General features: G+C 41.8%; 1 protein-coding gene across 3 annotated transcripts in view; it reads left to right on the forward strand.

Annotated features, from left to right (window-relative positions):
* The window catches only part of ADCY8 (adenylate cyclase 8), a 174997-nt gene that overhangs the window by 150074 nt on the left and 4494 nt on the right, over window positions 1–20429 (forward strand). For all 3 annotated transcript variants that reach the window (XM_054021076.1, XM_054021078.1, XM_054021077.1), the window contains 3 exons: window positions 6475–6633; window positions 9821–9967; window positions 19817–19909. In XM_054021076.1, the coding sequence (XP_053877051.1) occupies window positions 6475–6633; window positions 9821–9967; window positions 19817–19909 (399 nt within the window). The remainder of the gene's footprint in view (window positions 1–6474; window positions 6634–9820; window positions 9968–19816; window positions 19910–20429) is intronic.

Consider the following 20429-nt stretch of genomic DNA (forward strand, 5'->3'; position numbering starts at 1 on the left):
CCTTCACTAGCAGTACCAAGTACTGATTTTTACCCTGGTCTCTAAGTGGCCTCCCTCAAGAATTGAACTCACAACCCTGGCTTTAGCAAGTGAATGCTCAAACCACTGAGCTACCCCTCCCCCCATCAGCTGAAGTTTTTTTCTGAGTAATTACTGAATGATCAAGCCCTTAGAACACCCCAAGTCATGCAAGGTTAACTTGTGGCATCGAGCCACAGTGCTGCATTCAAGCAATGTGAAGGAACAGCACTCCCGGGGAGGGAGGGTGGCATTTGGAGTCATTCTGCTTCAGGAAGATGCAATGCCTCCTGGAGCTCCCTGGTTGGGCTGGTGGGGGGAGGGGTAATTTGCTACATCCCTTTAGGGGATGCAGCATACTCCCCTCTGCCATCTGGGAAGAGAGGAGAGCATGGGGAAGGCATGGCTCTGTATGTTCTTAATCTCTTTCCAGGGAGTTGTTCCTAGGGACAAACCACTTGGCAGCAGCCCTTGTGCTCTCACAAATGCAGGGCCTGTGATTCAGTCCAGCCCTTACACAGACTAGGATTTGGACAATAATGTAGAGTTACTTTCACTGACTACACTAAGGTGTAAATTTGGCCCTGACTTGCACCTTATTGCAACAAGCGAATGGATTGCACATTGTAAATCAGGGCAGAACACGGTCCTAGATGTTTTTAAATCGCTTCATATTTCTGGAGATCTTGACGTTTATTCATAGAAAAAGTAGCATGTGATCATGTAATTAAATACAGTATCATAATGTATGTACACAAGAGGGCCGAATTAAGGTTGCATGGGAAATGCTCATGTTGGCATTTCCTAACTTTTAAAGTACTTGAGTTTGCAACCTTAATGTTCTTTCAATATAGTTTGTTTGTATGTAATTTCCCAGTTTAAAAAAAAAACCAGAAATTCCACTCATGTGGCATATCAGCAGGGCTGGAACCTTTAGATCCACCACAGAGATCTCTGCCACTTGAGCTAATGGAGTAACTGATAGCATTAGTAGGTTGTCATCCTCTATGGGGACTTGCTCTAGAAGGGGATGAGAAGCACACTTTGCCAGTAGTTTAATAAATTCTTACTGAGAAATGGTGGGATTTAGGAATCTTGGGTTCCATTCCAGGCTCTGTGGGAGGAGTGTTCTCTAATGGGCACAGACTCTTCTGCATATTTCCCCCAAGCTTTTACCCCTTCTGCTCCATCCTGTCCAACCTGTCCCTGTCCTAATTCACACTGCTGACACAAAGGCCACCCCCTGCCAATTTTCAAGACCCTGCTCCAAACATAAGCATGCACTAAAACTTTCAAAAATGGTTGCCCACATTTTTTTTTAACATTGACAAAATGTATTTTTCCCTAGCCTCATTCTCAGAAATGGATAAACTGATTCTGGCTGAAATTTTCCAAAAAAACCCCAAACACCCTGATGCAGACACCTGGCATGAAAAATTTCAGTCAAAACAGCTATAGTTTGGCAAAGTTATAAGCAGCTGAAAACAGAGTCTTATAATGGGCAGTATCAGGCAACCTTAATAATATGCTGCTTATAATATGCCACTGTGTCACCTTGTGTTCCTTGCTGCCTCCTAATTTCAGCTTCCACTCACCTCAGCAATATATTGAAAGCATGTAAAAGTCAAAGAAAGAGCCCAGCTCTCCAGAAATAGATATATAAAAATAAGGAAATCACTATGGAAACATGGAGATAATGGGGGTTTGCAAGAAAGGGGGTTGAAATAATTGTAAATGCTTTTGTGTTGGGTTTTTTGTTTGTTTTTCAAATTACATAGTATTGAATGGTGTAGAGTAGAAAGAACGTCTTAGAAGTGGATGAAATAGAACATTAAAAGCACCTCAAAGAAGAACATAAAACAGATTCTCGTATTTATATATAAAATAAAAAACCTTTAAAGTGTAACAAAAAGAAAAAAATCCTCAAATATGCTAAATAAAAATCACGACAGTCTGATTCTTCATGCTGCTACTCCAGTATGATGTTGCAGCAAAGACACTGATTTCAGCATGCATTGGTGTAAAACCGGAGTGATATGATGAAGGAACCAGGCTCAGAATATTTTAGGGACGGGGGGAAATGCTGTGAAGTGATTGATTTAATATGTCCAAAGGGAGAAGATGAATGTAGGAAACAAGTTCAGGAAATGAAAAGGATGTAGGATCAGGATTTTAGTAAGCCATATTGCCAAGCTATGTATTCCAAAATCATGAGATAAGCTTAAAAATTATGAGATTTTAAAAGTAGTTAATTCTGGGTTCTTTTGATTTGCCTCTGCTCTTGGAGCCTTTCAGGTTCATGTTTTCAAGCTTTTATCTGCAACCATGAGGCTAGAAACTTACTATTTTTTAAATAAAAGCTGAGATTCCAGATAATAACATGAATCCACCTGCTGGAGATTTGTGAAATGCACCACAAAGCACAAGGACTGGGAACACTGAGAATTTAGCCCTATACAAAAGCAGCCACTTGTGCATTTAATAATGTACCTGCTCAGTGCCCAGGCTGATTCTACTGGAGGGCGAGCAGGGAGGTCACCCTGAACACCAACTTCCAGGGGACACCATAATGGTGTGCTGCTTGGCCTAGGGTTGTTCCTGCCAAAACCATTGTATCCAATATCGTCCTATGGACCATGAAACCTGTTGCATTGCAGCAGCATCTGAAATAGATGCCAGTTTTTTAAAGATAGGGATAAAGCAAACAGATTAGCAACTTTTAAGGTAAGCATTCTGCAAATCTCCATATGAGCACTGAGTAGGAAATACAGCAGAATTTCATCCTGTAGGACATATGCTGTTCATAAGTTTAGACTGCAGGAGAAAATAATGCCTTTGGCTAAAGCTACCCACCAACAGTCTCTCATCCCTCACTCAGCTATGGTAGAATAGGCTGAGGCATGTTGTTCTAGGAAGATTAATTAAACAGGAGATTTGTGTTAAAACAAATGTGAGTGTTTTCCATTTCAGAATTGTTAACTGTCTGCCATTCTTTATGCAGCTTCACAAACTTCATTTCAAGTCCATCCCTAATTTTGCACACGCAGGCTTTTAAGTTGCTTTTTCTAGATACAATCGAGACAGAGCAAGGCTGTCTTGTCACGGTGAGAGAATTTCCTGAAGAATCCATCGCTGGTGCAGCCAATAAGTCTGGAAAAATCAGTCATGCTAAACCCCTAATTAAAAATAGTTCCCTTAGCAATACAGGGTATCAACATAAATCAAATATTTCCATACCAGGAACCTAATTTAACGTGAAAACAAGCATTCTTAGCCTGAAAATTATATTCTAAAAGCATTTGACTCACAGCAATATTTTGAAATGCCATGTTGTATAGGAAAACTGTTCTGACACTTCAGGCAATCCCAGTCTTGTGGCTATTCTATATTGAAGTATTTATTTCATTCAAAAATCACGTAGCCCAAATTACATAGAACTATTTATTTATAGAACATACCTTAAAAACACATCAAAAATAGAACATCACATACAAGTTCCCCTACAAGAGAAAAATGTTTGTAGACAAAATCCATATGGGGAAATGCTTCTGGGGCCCTAGCTCTCTGGATAGCAGCTAAAGCATCTATTAGACCTAACTTTACCTCTAACACTCTGCCTAAGCAGCTAAAGGGAGGCTTTAATAACTGCAGCCAGGGACCAAACAAGCCACAGCTGAATCAAGGCCCCCTGTTTCTCCACCCCAGATAGGCCTATAAGAGTCCTTATCAAACTGGAGCCAATTACTCTCTCTGCTTGTTTTAGTGCAGAGATGGTTGCTTTAGGCCAGATTTATTCCTTACTGTCAGTGGATTAATTTTACCCTATCTTTCCAGGTAGCTTTTCCTGAGTACATTGAGCCTTCCATATATAAATATATATATATATATAGAGAGAGGAAATTCCAAGCCAATAATTGATTCTCCCTTAAAGTACACTGCAATATGGCCAGAGTGCAAAATGTGACCAGAGCTCAGCATGCTTATCTTTTAACACAACATGTGGTACTTTAAGGTGCTATGAAATACACTGAAAAGAAAGGATTTTCACTAGTCAGGGTGCTGGAAAGCTATACATTTATGACCCACAACACTGGAATAATATTTCAGTTCTGCAGAGCTCTGCATTCTGGCTGGTAGGACTGATTTGCCTAAGTAGCTATTTCTCAACCACAAAATAAACATGATTATCTCAGCTTCTCACCATCTCTACCTTGTTACTCCATTGGCACTACTCCGCTCCACTGAATTAATCCCAAGGGAGATTAAGTCCACATACTTGCAGTAAAGAGCTTCTTGTAATTTAGTTATATTTATTTTAGAAGCTCTTCCTCTCCACCTGCTTGAGATTCATCAGTGCAGATGGAGGAGAATCCAGCATCCATCCTCAGACCCTTCAGTATCTGAATAACTCTGCATGTGGAGAGGGGCTCCATGGGAGGAAAGGTGAAAGCAGGAGAGAATTTGGGGAATGGAAAAGAATCTTAGGGGAAAGAGAGAAGAAGGAAAATTGAGGGAAGCTTTGAAATTCAATGTAATGTTAAAACTCTCTCTTGTCATTGGAGTACAGGCTAACCCTTCTGGAGACTGATCCATCTCCCATTGAGTCTTTCCGCTGAACTGAGTGGGAAGTGGAAGGTCTTGCAAGTGTCGTGAGAGGGGAGAAAGCACATTTGCAAGCACTCTGTCCTTGGAATCTCTTTAGTCCAGCATGTGATTATTTGCTCTTAGGGGAAGCATCCTCAAGAGTTGTCCTTACTACACTAAAATAAACTAAACTAGAAATACTGAGAAAACAGAGAGTTGAACCCCTTAGCACCTTGTGCTTCCACCATGCATGGTGATTATATATGCATAGAGGCTGGAGGGTATCTCTACTCCTAGGATTTGGGGCTTTTGGGCTTCCCATGCAACGGTCTATTTTCTTTACTCACTAATGAAGGTAGCCACATTTCTAGTAATCACATGGCAACACCAAAAAAACTGATTGGCAGTGATGCAGTCCTTGGAACAATCCTTTCCCATTAACACCACAGTGGGGCCATTCCATTTGTTCACAGACAAAAATAACCTTACATTTTAGATATTTAATAACCCTGTATATACAGACCACTCTCTCGCACAAACCTACATACAGTCAACTCTGGGGTAGAACAGAGCAGACATTTTGTGGTAGGGAGGCATAGAAAAATTATTCCAGCTGAAATAAGAGGGAATTTTAAATAGCGAAAATTAAATTATCCAGATTGGATTTTGGCCTGGATATAAAGGCTAATCACTGATGTGCTGGATTGGGCTTGGAGTAGTTTAGATACAAGTGATTATGACTAGATCATGTTTATAACATGCAAATAGCATAAAGTCCACAACAGTTTTATATACATATGATGCTTTAAAAGGGTCAATTTCACAAAGCTGAAAACAATTATGAGCCAAGTCAGCTGGCAGGAAGAATTTAATTGGTAAAAATGTAAATAATAATTGGGAATTGTTTAAGAAAACTTCGTTAGATGTCCCCAAAAGCACAATCTGACAATCGAGGAAGAAGGCTGTATTGGTTAAAATAACAACCTGGTTTAGAGCTATAAAAATAGATAAATAAATAAATTAAATAAAACCAATGGAAGAAAATGGAAGTTGATAGTAGTGAGTATAAATCAGAAGGAAGAACTTATAGAAAATTGATAAGAGAAGCAAAAGAGATCCATTTAAGAACAATAAGAAGGATTTTTAAAAACATATTAGGAAGAAAAAGAGTCCTAACAATGGTATTGGTTCATTACTAAATGGAAATATTATGTATCTACAAGACAATCGATATGCTTCCACTAACATATATGAAACCAAAAGCAAATGTCTATTTGCCCTAGCAGCAGAAACAGCTCACTTCAGCCGTTTCAGACTTGAAAGTCCTTCTTGAAGCACGTTGGGCTTTTCATACTTCTTTTCAATGAGAGAAGAGTGCTTGTCCTTGAGAGGTAAATTACCTCTCTGCAGAGTATCCTTATTCACCCTGGCTCTGGTTTTTCGTGAAGTACATTCCAGTTGAAAACAGTCGTAAAAAGATGAATATATTTTCTGATTTAGGAGCAGGAAGAATATGTTGTTAATCTAGCTATTTATTCTGTTACTTTATCTCATTTCTGCCTCCATAATATCATTCTTTAAGTAATGCAGATGTGTTCTAGGGGGAAATAACTTATTGAAATGTTCCAACCACTGAATATAAGATAGCAATATGACTAATGTTATTGGGCCCTTGATTCCTTTGCAATTCTCACTATACATGACAAAATGCTGGTATTTGTTCATAGGAGAAAGAAAATTACTTAGGAGTCATAGTTCTGGTGTCTATAGCACTGAAGAAATTTAGGTAGTAGCGACAGGCTTCCATGATTACAATCCCATGTCTGCGTTTATCTCATCAGACTTAATGTTTGCCTTTCCTCATAACTATAGCTTGAATACACAGCCCGCCTGGACTTTCTGTGGCGTGTTCAAGCAAAAGAAGAAATCAATGAAATGAAGGAATTAAGGGAACACAATGAAAATATGCTACGAAATATTCTGCCAAGTCATGTTGCCCGTCACTTCCTGGAGAAGGATCGAGATAATGAAGTACGTATCCGTTTGTTTCTCATACTTTTTTCCTAACAGGCAAAAGAAAAATAGTGTCCTTTAGGATGCTGCGAGAATGTTAAAGCTGTTGCCTCTGTCTGACATTATTTATTCCATGCAGAAAATAATGTTAAAAGAACATTAATGTTACAAAGCCCTCAAAAGATAGGAAATGCCAGAATTAACTAATACCTGTGCAACCTTAATACACTCTGCTCATGCATATGAATAATTAGTCATGTTCAACATCACACAAGAAGTTTGTGGCAGAGCCAGGAACAGAACCCAGCTTTCCTGGGTGTCAGTCCAGTCCCTTAAATCCAAGAGAACATCCTTTCTCTTCTTACCGCTGTTTGTCTCATTTACTATCCATCCTGTGCACTGAATGAAACAGGTGGTTTTTTTTAGAACCAATAGAGACCATGTAATTAAAGAATGTATCCTAATGGGCCTCGGCAAACTTAATAAGCATATGATAATAATCAGAATGAATACAGAGCTACACTGGACAGGCCCCTGAGACAGAGGAAACAGACAATAACAGCTTCTGGTAGTGGAGGCTTTGGAGATCCTTGATGGAGATCTCAGAGGGGTTTACTCAAGGGATGAAGGAAATCTGAGAAAAAAAGAAAAGGGAGAAAGCGTGTCTGAAAGGAGAGTGACCAGAAATAAGTCAAATTCTCACAATAACATTAGTAGGGGCCAAGCTGAGCCCTTGTCTAACTAAAGGGAAAAGTCGATCTACGCTATGCAATTTGAGTTACATGAATAGCGTAACTGAAATCAACATAGCTTAGATCTACTTACCACGGGGTCCATAATATGCGATGTCGACGGGAGAGTGTCTCCCGTCGACTCCCTTACTCTTCTCAATCAGGCGGAGTACAGGCATCGACAGGACGGTGATCAGCGGTCGATTTAGCGGGTCTTCACTAGACACGCTAAATCAACCATCAATGCATCGATCATCGCAGTGTCAATCCTCCAGTAAGTGTAGACAAGCCTTGAGTGTGTTCTAAAACAGTGGTTCTCAAAGCCAGTCCGCCACTTGTTCAGGGAAAGCCCCTGGTGGGCTGGGCCAGTTTGTTTACCTGACGCGTCCGCAGTTTCAGCCGATCGCGGCTCCCACTGGCCACGGTTTGCTGCTCCAGGCCAATTAGGGTTGCAGGAAGGGCGGCCAGCACATCCCTCGGCCCGTGCCGCTTCCCGCAGCCCCCATTGGCCTGCAGCGGCGAACCGCGGCCAGTGAGAGCTGCGATCGGGTGAACCTGCGGACGCAGCAGGTAAACAAACTGGCCCGGCCCACAAGGGGCTTTCCCTGAACAAGCGGCAGACCAGCTTTGAGAACCATTGTTCTAAAGTACGATGGAAATCAGGCTTGGGATTGGAGATATACATGACCTTTGAACTGTGCATCATGAACCAATGGTTCACAAATAGTTCTAGAATCAAGATACCAACAATAAGCTATTTGCAGTACAATTAAATGGGTTCAGAATCCCACTTGTCAGACAGTACTTTTTTGAAAATAGATGTAACTAGCCAAAATAGGTCTGACAGGACAAGCTATTGTTTTTTCTAAAAGTTATGCTTTAAAGTATCAACTAGGAAAAGATGACATCATCTTCAAAGGTTACATGTCCCGGCACTTAAGCGTTTAACCTCTTGGAGAATTTCCTATTCTGCAAGAATTAAATTGCTAAGAAAACACAGTGTTATTCTGCACAATTGAAGGTGTGTATGCATATGTCAGAAAGAGAGCAAAAGCAAATCACTTTTTTTAGCATGAAATAAACTCCAGTTCTGGGCCCTGCCATCTTCTGTCATGAATATACTATGGCTGCTGGGAGAGTACATGCTACTGAACCATTGAGATATAATATACATCCACACACATTCATATTCAGTGCTAAAATATTTTTCAAAAGAAGCCTTGAAACCAGATGCCTGGTAGGTCAATGCTGATGCATTCAATACACTTGCAGTTGTATTTCAGCTGCCACCTCTGCTTTTTTGCAAGGCAATTTCCTGGAGCGATTATACCTGGGGAGGATTTATGAATGAGCTGGCTGGCATTAACATCTGGAAGATTACTGTACAATCAATCTTGTAATTCATGTCTGGCTATTAACTTAATTCTCCTGCTCTCAAAAAATGACTCCCCAGATGTGTACTGTAAGCACTTTCTCATGGACTTATTATTTCTATCTTGCTGCTTCCTACCAAAAATAGAACAACTGAGCAAGGGAAGGCTCAGCTGAATGGTTTTATAGATAGCACTTGGGGAGATAGCACATATGTGTATGTATATATATATATATATATATACACACACTCATTCATTCTCACACTGTCTCTTCTCCCATAATTAGGACCCCAGGCTCCACTCTGAGTACTGCAGCTGTGACAGGGGGAGTTTGACCTCTGTGGTATGGTTCCCCTGTCCCTGCAGAAGCACCCCCATCACAGATGGAGAAGGGGCTGGGTTAAGAAAGTCAGCTGTGTTCCAAAGAACTTGAAGTGCTTTACAAATTTGAAAAAATTAAGACTCACAGCGCCCCTGGGTGGTGGTTGTTGTTCCCATTTTTATTGTTGGGTAAATTGCTGCACAGAGAGAAGAGATGTGCTGATGACTAAAGAGTGAGTCAGTAGAAAAGTCAAGAACAGAACTCAAGAACCCAGTTCTTACCATTAGACAACAGCACTATTGCCAATCCCAAGCTTTCAAAAAAATTTGAGAGTGGCTCAAAAATCATGAAATTTTCACAATAATTAATGTAAGGTTCTTTTTATTTGCTTTCTGGTGTTTGAGCCTTGCAGATACACATTTCCAACGCTTCTTCACAACCATGAGGGCTGAAAATGTGTTTCTTTTAAATGAAAGCTGAAATTCTTACATAATCACATGACTCAAGCTGATGGGGCTTTAAGAAAAGCACCAAATATTGCAAGAGCCTCATGCTAAAATTACAAGTGTTGGCAATCCTCTTGGCAACCTCCTCCCAGGGAACTCAATAATACCTATGAAATGCCATGTGCAGAGCTGTTCATTAAACAAATGTCAAGCTGTTCTTAAAAAGATAGAGACAGGAGTTGTGAAGTGCAGACAATGAATTTCTGCAGCCCTTTGCCACCTATGGGATACATTTCCACTCCAACTTGTTTTTCTTCCCTATTTTTCCCTTAGGAGTTATACTCTCAGTCCTATGATGCTGTTGGCGTGATGTTTGCTTCCATCCCCGGGTTTGCTGATTTTTATTCTCAAACTGAAATGAATAACCAAGGAGTGGAATGTCTCCGTTTGCTGAATGAAATCATTGCAGACTTCGATGAGGTAATACCAGCTAATAGAGAAGGGGACTTGGTGGACTTTAAATAACGAACACCCAGATCAGCAGGTCTGACATTTGATTAATCATATTTACTAAGTCCCTGCAATATTTGTGTCTGGTCTTTACTGTAATTGCTATTCAAGTTGTATCTTTTCTTCTACTGAAAGTGCCAAGCACTGATATTAATTACACCGGTAAGGTGAAGTTAAGACTGAAATTAGTTGAGTGACTTGGATTTACACCTGTGTGATTGCAATCAGAATCTGTCCCAATACATCTAGATAATATAGATATAGACTATACCTTGGTATTGATGGTTAAAGAGGATGAAGTTATCTGCACTAGTTTTGGGAAAGGAGTGGTCCAGATATAGAAAGTAATGGCATTGTTTTAAAGCCAATGAATTTATGGACTCAAGGAATATGAAAGAAAAAATAGTGAACAGTGTCAAATCAAATGTCCAGATTCTTGAAAGAAGATGGTAAACGAGGGTGGGAGAGATGGTTGAGTTTTGATTGAGGGTGCTGGCCTGATCAGATAAGGAGGATACAGGTTTAGATATATTAAGCTGAACTAAGTTTCATAGTTATGCTAATAATCTGTGAGGAAAGGACTTAAAGTAAAGGGCTATATTTAGGTATCGTTTCCCCAGAAAGGACAACGAAGGTTGATTTCAGAATAGGCGCCAAGGGGGATAAGATAAACAAGAGGAGAGAAGCCAGCCTAGGACAAACCCCTAAGGTTTAATGGCAGAGAAGTAACCATTGCCAGTTGCAAGAGAGGAGCAGTTGGATAGCAGAGTGAGAGCAGGAAGCAAGTTGTCCAAGGCTATTGCTAACTCTGCCAATCAATTAATAGGGATGTCAAGATAGATGGTGTCAAATTCTGTACTGCGGTCAGGAAGGATTAGAAGAGAAAAGGAACAAGGGCTAGACCTGAGAAGATCTTTGAGCAGAAGGACAGTTTAAGAACTGTGAAGCAGCTGGAAGCCAGAGTGGAAACTACCAAGGATAGAGACTGTCAACCTGGGGGATACAAACAAGTTTCAGTAGGTTGCGACCGCTCTGCCCTTCACATATTGCTAAATGGCAGCAGTTCTTGATCCCAGCTAGATGGGAGAGAGGTCCTGGTTTCAGTGTGGAAAAGCTTGAGCACCGCGGATCCAGGGCATTGCTTTTGGAAAAGCAAATTAGAGCGCTCAGAAAAAAAAATGGATTTCCAGGATTTTGCTAAGAAAGAGAAGATTGGAGATCAGATGGAGAGAAGGTGGGGATGGACACAAATAAGGAGGAATCTTCAGAAAGGGTAGGAATAGTGGCAATCTTGAGACCACCAGGGAAAAGTACCAAAGGACAATGGATGGCTGTCTCTTGCTGTGACACTGAACTAGGTGTCAGGAGGAGATAAAGTGAGAGGGAATACAATCAAGGCTCACAATACTTTTCTACTGAAAGGATTTTCATAGATTCATAGATTCATAGATTCTAGGACTGGAAGGGACCTCGAGAGGTCATCGAGTCCAGTCCCCTGCCCGCATGGCAGGACCAAATACTGCCTAGACCATCCCTAATAGACATTTATCTAACCTACTCTTAAATATCTCCAGCGACGGAGATTCCACAACCTCCCTAGGCAATTTGTTCCAGTGTTTAACCACCCTGACAGTTAGGAACTTTTTCCTAATGTCCAATCTAGACCTCCCTTGCTGCAGTTTAAACCCATTGTTTCTGGTTCTATCCTTAGAGGCTAAGGTGAACAAGTTCTCTCCCTCCTCCTTATGACACCCTTTTATATACCTGAAAACTGCTATCATGTCCCCTGTCAGTCTTCTCTTTTCCAAACTAAACAAACCCAATTCTTTCAGCCTTCCTTCATAGGTCATGTTCTCAAGACCTTTAATCATTCTTGTTGCTCTTCTTTGGACCCTTTCCAGTTTCTCCACATCTTTTTTAAAATGCGGCGCCCAGAACTGGACACAATACTCCAGCTGAGGTCTAACCAGAGCAGAGTAGAGCGGAAGAATGACTTCTCGTGTCTTGCTCACAACACACCTGTTAATGCATCCCAGAATCATGTTTGCTTTTTTTGCAACAGCATCACACTGTTGACTCATATTTAGCTTGTGGTCCACTATAACCCCTAGATCCCTTTCTGCCGTACTCCTTCCTAGACAGTCTTTTCCCATTCTGTATGTGTGAAATTGATTTTTCCTTCCTAAGTGGAGCACTTTGCATTTGTCTTTGTTAAACTTCATCCTGTTTAACTCAGACCATTTCTCCAATTTGTCCAGATCATTTTGAATTATGACCCTGTCCTCCAAAGTAGTTGCAATCCCTCCCAGTTTGGTATCATCCGCAAACTTAATAAGCGTACTTTCTATGCCAATATCTAAGTCGTTGATGAAGATATTGAACAGAGCCGGTCCCAAAACAGACCCCTGCGGTACCCCACTCGTTACGCCTTTCCAGCAGGATTGGGAACCATTAATAACAACTCTCTGAGTACGATTATCCAGCCAGTTATGCACCCACCTTATAGTAGCCCCATCTAATTTGTATTTGCCTAGTTTATCGATAAGAATATCATGCGAGACCGTATCAAATGCCTTACTAAAGTCTAGGTATACCACATCCACCGCTTCACCCTTATCCACAAGGCTCGTTATCCTATCAAAGAAAGCTATCAGATTGGTTTGACATGATTTGTTCTTCACAAATCCATGCTGGCTATTCCCTATCACCTTACCACCTTCCAAGTGTTGGCAGATGATTTCCTTAATTACTTGCTCCATTATCTTCCCTGGCACAGAAGTTAAACTAACTGGTCTGTAGTTACCTGGGTTGTTTTTAGTTCCCTTTTTATAGATGGGCACTATATTTGCCCTTTTCCAGTCTTCTGGAATCTCTCCCGTCTCCCATGACTTTCCAAAGATAATAGCTAGAGGCTCAGATACCTCCTCTATTAGCTCCTTGAGTATTCTAGGATGCATTTCATCAGGCCCGGGTGACTTGCAGGCATCTAACTTTTCTAAGTGATTTTTAACTTGTTCTTTTTTTATTTTATCCGCTAAACCTACCCCCTTCCCATTAGCATTCACTATGTTAGGCATTCCTTCAGACTTCTCGGTGAAGACCGAAACAAAGAAGTCATTAAGCATCTCTGCCATTTCCAAGTTTCCTGTTACTGTTTCTCCCTCTTCACTAAGCAGTGGGCCTACCCTGTCTTTGGTCTTCCTCTTGCTTCTAATGTATTGATAAAAAGTCTTCTTGTTTCCTTTTATTCCCGTAGCTAGTTTGAGCTCATTTTGTGCCTTTGCCTTTCTAATCTTGCCCCTGCATTCCTGTGTTGTTTGCCTATATTCATCCTTTGTAATCTGTCCTAGTTTCCATTTTTTATATGACTCCTTTTTATTTTTTAGATCGTGCAAGATCTCGTGGTTAAGCCAAGGTGGTCTTTTGCCACATTTTCTATCTTTCCTAACCAGCGGAATAGCTTGCTTTTGGGCCCTTAATAGTGTCCCTTTGAAAAACTGCCAACTCTCCTCAGTTGTTTTTCCCCTCAGTCTTGATTCCCATGGGACCTTACCTATCAGCTCTCTGAGCTTCCCAAAATCTGCCTTCCTGAAATCCATTGTCTCTATTTTGCTGTTCTCCCTTCTACCCTTCCTTAGAATTGCAAAGTCTATGATTTCATGATCACTTTCACCCAGGCTGCCTTCTACTTTCACATTCTCAACGAGTTCCTCCCTATTTGTTAAAATCAAGTCTAGAACAGCTTCCCCCCTAGTAGCTTTTTCAACCTTCTGAAATAAAAAGTTGTCTCCAATGCAGTCCAAAGGGCACCAAAGGAAAAGGATGAGGGTGTGAGTGATAAGAACATGAATGGAGTATGGGAGATACATTTTACTAGGTTCTTATATGGCCCCCAGCACTATAGTGTCTAAGCGCCTCAGAATTTTAAATGAATTTATCCTCAGATTGCCCCTGTGCCAGAAGCGTTGTTATCCAAATTTTACAGGTGGGGAACTGAGGCACAAAGAGGCAAAACCAGGACCATCGCCTTCCTCTCCCAGGATAGAGAGGGAGACTGGTGGTGGGTACATCTTGGATTTTGACTCACTGGCATTTGCTGAATATAGACATCGTGGATAAAGAGGTGGATGAGAGGAGAAGATTGAGGATGTGTCCACAGAACTGGATGGGGCACAGCAATTGCTGGGGTGAGGTAGAGGTGGTCCGGGAGGAATAAAGAGGCACAATCTGAGGTCCCTATGTAACATAATTACCTTTGAAATATCATTGCTACTTAACAAGGTTTGCTACCTGCTAGGCTCCTGCATAGCTGTCTTTACAGGTATAAATATCTGTTTTTATACCTAAGCTCGCACCCAGTTGTCACCATATTTCTTTATTAATGGTTTTGTTTTTCTTTGTAGATCTGATTTCAAATTTTATGCCTCAAAGATAATGCAAAGTTTATGCTATGAATTAATTTTAAGAAGTCCTGTCATGCATGTGAGTGCAATCTTGGCAGAATAATCATATTGCTGTAGCTGTGATCACTAAAGACGTCTCTTTCACCAAGAATATGAATGTTATCTCACATTCAAGTCCCGAACACCTACTCTCTGATTAATAAAGAGCCTATTGAGGAACTATGTTAAGTCTCAGACATCTTTAGCTGTATAATAGATAGGTTTTGGTGTGGATATTAAATGAAATAATGTGATCCCTTGCTAGCTGCTAACCTACTTCTAGTGTGGAGATGCAGTTTGCTTACTCCAGCTAGACTCTGGTCTGCAGCTCAGCTGTTTGAAAGGAAGTAAATAAGAGAGAATAACTGAAAAGAGTTAATGATCATACACAGAAAAGAAGGAAAGGCTGAGAAGCATGAACAAAATGTACTACAAAAAGTCAGAGAAGTCATTAAGCTTCCCGTTTTCAGCTGTGCAACATCCCCTAGCTTAGGGTTACCATATTTCAGCAAGCAAAAAAGAGGACGGGAGGAGCCCCGCCCTAGCCCCGCCCCTGCCCCTCCCACTTCCCGCCCCCCTCAGAACTCCCAACCCTCCCCCCGTTCCTTGTCCCCTGACTGCCCCCTCCTGGGACCCCTGCTCCTAACTGCCCTCCAGAACCCCACCCCCTACCTAAGCCTCCCTGTTCCTTGTCCCCTAACTGCCCCCTCCTAAGACCCCCCCAACTGCTCCCCAGGACCCTACCCCCTACCTGTACCCTGACTGCCCAAAACCTTCTCCACCCCCCCAAAAAGCCCCCCCCCGAACTCCCGACCCCCCCCGTCTCTTGACTGCCCCCTCCAGAACCTCCCTGCCCCTTCTCCTGCCCCCTGTCCCCCTTACCCTGCCACTCAGAACATGGTGTTGGGCTCTGTGCGGAGCCAGACACGTGGCTGCGCTCCCCAGCGCAACACACAACCCGGTCCCTGGCCCTGCACAGTGCTGCCGGAGCGGGGCGCTGGGCTGCAGGGGAGGAGGAGCTGCCGAGGCCCGATGCAAACGGCCCAGCAGGCCGGCCGGCTCAGAATGCGGGGGGGGGGGAGGGGAGCTCTACAGCTGCTCCGTAATCTAGCCCGGCAAGCTGCAGGGGGAAGGGCTCTGGCTGCCAGAGCCCCATGCAAGCGGCTGACTTTCCTGCAGCCCTCCCAGCCGCACCTCGCTCTGCCTGGGGGGGAAATCCCGGACATTTTGAGTGATTTACAAATTCCCCCCCCGGACGCTATTTTTAACACAAAAAGGAGGACATGTCCGGGTAAATCCGGACGAATGGTAACCCTACCCTAGCTGAAAGTCTGCTAGTAGCATTTTCTTGCAAATATTGACTTAAGGACAAGGTGGAGGGGACCCACCCTTGGTGTGCATGATACTTCCTTGCCAATATTTCACCCTACTCCTTATTTGCAGACCTGTGAGCAAATCTGGATGCACAGCTTGGGAGCAGCACTGTTAGTGTTGGAAAAATGCTGCTTTTCAGCATTACATATATAAAGATTGTGAAAAACAATTGCTTTACTCAGCAGCTGTTAAGAGCGAGAAGGGCGATTATGAAAAATGGTGACATCTTAGTCAACGTTTCTGCACCCTGCGTGTATTCAGAGTCAGAGCTGCTGACTTCAGTGACCAACATCCATTGTGACTGCTTATTATTCCCATTTGCCCCAGTCAGCTGAGAGAGAGTGAGATGGATTGTTTCCTATTAAAGATTCTGCAACTGGAATGTAGTTGTCATTGGTGATGGCATGTGAGCCGGAACAAATCCAGTTTGCCTGTCAGAGCCTAGATTCAGTTTGCAGATCTGGCACGTGGAGGGAAACAAATTAATTATGGAGTCACTGAATAATAACAAACCATTCTTTATTCAGTTTAAAATCAGGGCTCAGATTTGCACCTACCTGGGCAGAGGACCTTTTCTGCTGATATTCCTTCCCCACCCAGTTGGGTTTGAGAGCTGCATAAAGGAACATACTGTGCTGAACCATTTGGTTTATACGTTGATGGGACAATATAATTATCTTCTTTCCTTGACACACAGATACAGTGTCTTCTAAATGTCCTTCTGCATCATTCTCTTCGGTACGCCTTCCGTGGCCAAAGAAGCATGAAGGAAGGGAGGTTAGAGCGCTAGTGGTGAAAATCCTGTTCCGGATTCACCCAATTGCTGCATGTACACTTTTAAGTCATGTGCTGTGGCTGTGATGTAAACCACCTCTTTCACCACCATAGCAGTCTGCAAATAAGGAGGAGTGATGTGCATCAGGAGAACTTTTCTGGGTGTAGTCAGCCTGAGGAAACCAATCTGTCTATGCTCAAAAACTGAGATGAGTGTTGTTTGCTTTCTAATTTGGTGAACAGGACTGCTATGGTCTGGTCTTCTGTCTTCATGGTAGTAGATCTATGTTGAGGAGAGAAAAACAAACCGAAGACTTCTCTGGCTGAATTTCAGCCATTTTGTGCTTCCTGTGCTTCTGGGAAGCTGTACGCTATCTCAGAGAGTCACAATCCCGCCCCCCTTCGCCCTTTGTCCTAGGGAGAAATAACCTACATTGTGGGGAATGAATTCAAGACTGCCCACTCCCTACCCCTCTCCTCCAACTCCCCACACAGGAGGGGGAAGCAGTGGCCTCATGGAGCCCTGCTTTCCTTGTGTGCCTAGAGCAGCAGTCCAAAGAGGACTCACATGGGTGTAGAGGCAGGTGTCTAACTGCCTTTTATATCCTTGTACAGTCACATAAGGCCAGACCATAGTCTGGCTGCAAATTTATGTATTTGGGGGCATGTGACACTGGAACTTGCTTTTCCCAAAACTCCAAAAGTCTGTTGACCTTCAGAACCTGCTGTAAGGCCTGTCTAGTTATCCAGGCTTCTCCCTGATGGGCAAGCCGAGAGGTGTTGACTTCTGGACTGGCATGAGAAGTCTTTCACTGTGACAACATGTCATTTGAGAATGCAGTTGTACGTGATTTTCTAGTTTGTAGACATGCTCAGAGGCACTGACAGGCACATTTACTATATGGACACTGTGCTGCCTTTTTATAGCACCACTTTTCGGAGTCCAGGATGAATATTATTATAATTATTCAATGTATCCCAGAAGCCACAACCAAGACCAAGCCCTCAGTGTTTTGTATGCTGTACAGAAGCACACATAGACACTGTCACTGCCCTGAAAATTGCAGATCTAAGGCCAATTTTTTCTGATATCTCATTTTCTATCTAATCAGTTTAATCTGAGGTGCTTACCACCTTAGTGGTGTCTTTGTGCTGATATTACTTGTTTTGGTATTTTAATAAGGGCTTTCTACTTCACAGACCATTTTTCCTTTCTCTTTATGCTGCAATGATTTAAGCTGTGTTTATGATATCAGTCTTTTGCCATAGCCATTATTATGCTGTCACAAATATAAATTATGATTTAACTGCAGAATCACATTTTCACACTTCACTGATTAAATTGTACTTGCATAATATGCCCAGGTGCATGCAGAAGAGAAGAATGAGGGGGGATTTGATAGCTGCTTTCAACTACCTGAAAGGGGGTTCCAAAGAGGATGGATCTAGACTGTTCTCAGTGGTGGCAGATGACAGAACAAGGAGCAATGGTCACAAGTTGCAGATGTGGAGGTCTAGGTTGGATATTAGGAAAAACTTTTTCACTAAGAGGGTGGTGAAGCACTGGAATGGGTTACCTAGGGAGGTGGTGGAATCTCATTCCTGAGAGGTTTTAAGGTCAGGCTCGACATAGCCCTGGCTGGGATGATTTAGTTGGGGATTGGTGCTGTGGGGGTTGGACTAGATGACCTCCTGAGGTCCCTTCCAACCCTGATATTCTATGAGTCTATGATTCTAATATTGCATGTGTACACTTGAGGACCAATTCTGTATTTTCTGCATGTTCAATGACATCCTCTGACCTTGAATATGTGAAGAATGTGGGGTCAGGCTCTTAATTAGTTTTTGGGCTCAAGGTAGGTTTAGTGTTAGAAAATGTGCCCTAAATTGCCTGGGCAAATTAGTGAACACAGAAAGGGGGGGGAAGAACTGAGTCAATTTGAATATTTTCCCACAATATTGAACTCCATCTTTGTAAGATGCCACAGAGCAGAAAATGAAAAAGAAAGCATTGTTTTAAACATGGATGGAAGCAGCTGATAAAAAGGCTAATGCTGAAATATAAGGGGATTTAAAATAATAGAAGAAAAAAATAAGATAGCTTGAGAGATTCTCTGTAAATGATCTAAGAGCCAATGGCTTCTTTGCGCCTGAAAAGAGCACGGTTCAGATATTTGTCATGCTTTTTAAATTACTGTGTTGCTCACTGCAGTTTACAAAAACACTCTGGAAGCTGAAAATGAAATCTGTTTCTTTACCAAAATTGTTTTCCCCCAACGCCTGTTCACACTGATCTGTTGCCATCAGATTGCTCATGAAGGCTGCGTTACAAGCAGTGATTCCTTTCTTTAAAAGAGCATTGAAGCGTCTGGCTTTTGGGCAGGGAAAGGCACATAAATGGCTTTGCAAGCAGATAGAAGAAAATAAAAGTAGGTCAGGTGTTGGCCTTTCCATGGTTGGAAGGGCATATGGGTTTACATTCCCTGCATAGGTGGCAGTGCACCATTCCATTAGAGACAGGTGGTGTGATTTCCATAAACAAGATACAATGTTTCCAAGACCCCAGATTCTTGACTTACGTACAATGTGGTTAGTTTGATGGGACGTCATCTGTGATAAGCTTGTGGTATGCATCTTGCTTTGAATAAAGTAATCCCTTTAGCTTTTAATCAATGGGAACCTCAAACGCATGAATTGGAAGAACTTTGCATAGTGATATATAGTATAAGGGTGTTAATGTTTTGCCTAATAAGAGAGAACTTTCCTCTAGGATTTAAGGAGATTTTGTAACATTTTGGGTGCTGGTTGGTTGTTGTTTTTTCAGTTTGTTTATGGTCAATTTGTGTGTGTACATGTATGTATATCTGTGTTCATGTGTGTGATGGAACTGCAGAAATTGCGTGAATTTAAATTGGACTTGAGTGTATATTGTACTATCCATAATATGATGTGCCAAGCAGCCTTGCAGGGCACAGCAGGGTTTAACTGAATGTATTTTGTGAGTATCTAGCATGGAAACATTGAAAGCTTTAAGCTCATTGTACGAAGAAGTTCAAGCGAACTGTGTGCCGTTGTAAATTACCCAAGATGCTCTACCAAATTAGATCTTCCTTACAATGAATTGTGAGAATAATTATAAGTTTAGGTCTTTTTACTTGTACAATTTAACTGTACAGCATTTGGCATCAGGTACTATAGAAGTAACAGCCTTTTGTCTCATTTGCATTAGTTACTAGGTGAAGAAAGATTTCAAGATATTGAAAAAATTAAAACCATTGGCAGCACATACATGGCTGTATCAGGATTATCACCTGAAAAACAGGTAAGGGGCTAATTCAATCTTTTTAAAACAAGCAGAGATGTCAATGTGATGATCTTCATCCATTCCTGCAAAGTAAACGATATTGGTGTCATTTTTAGATGATCACAGGGTGATATTTACTAGAAGAAAATAGATATTTGGAACTTCTAGCGAATGAAAATCACAATTGTTCTCGAAGAATTCTCTCTCCTCTTTTCTTCTTTCATTCTCAATGCTGTTTCTCCCCTTATTCCCCTGACTCCCATTCTCATTACTTTTCCTCCTAAACCAAGTTGTGTTTCTCTTTCCTCATGCCCTCCCAGCTTTAACTTTATCCCCTGAAGTCCCACCTCCTGCTTATTCCCATTATTACCCATCAAATTCCTGATTTCAAGCAAAGCATCTACAATATTTCACAGCAAGGCATCTCTGTACTGAAATGTGTAAGGAGTGCACCATAAATGGAATGTATTACCTCTCCATTAACAGTGAACCACTTCACTGAGATTTAATAGGGTATTATGAGACTGCTCTTATGAAT

Source organism: Malaclemys terrapin, chromosome 2 (assembly GCF_027887155.1).
Source record: "Malaclemys terrapin pileata isolate rMalTer1 chromosome 2, rMalTer1.hap1, whole genome shotgun sequence".
NCBI lineage: Eukaryota > Metazoa > Chordata > Testudines > Emydidae > Malaclemys > Malaclemys terrapin.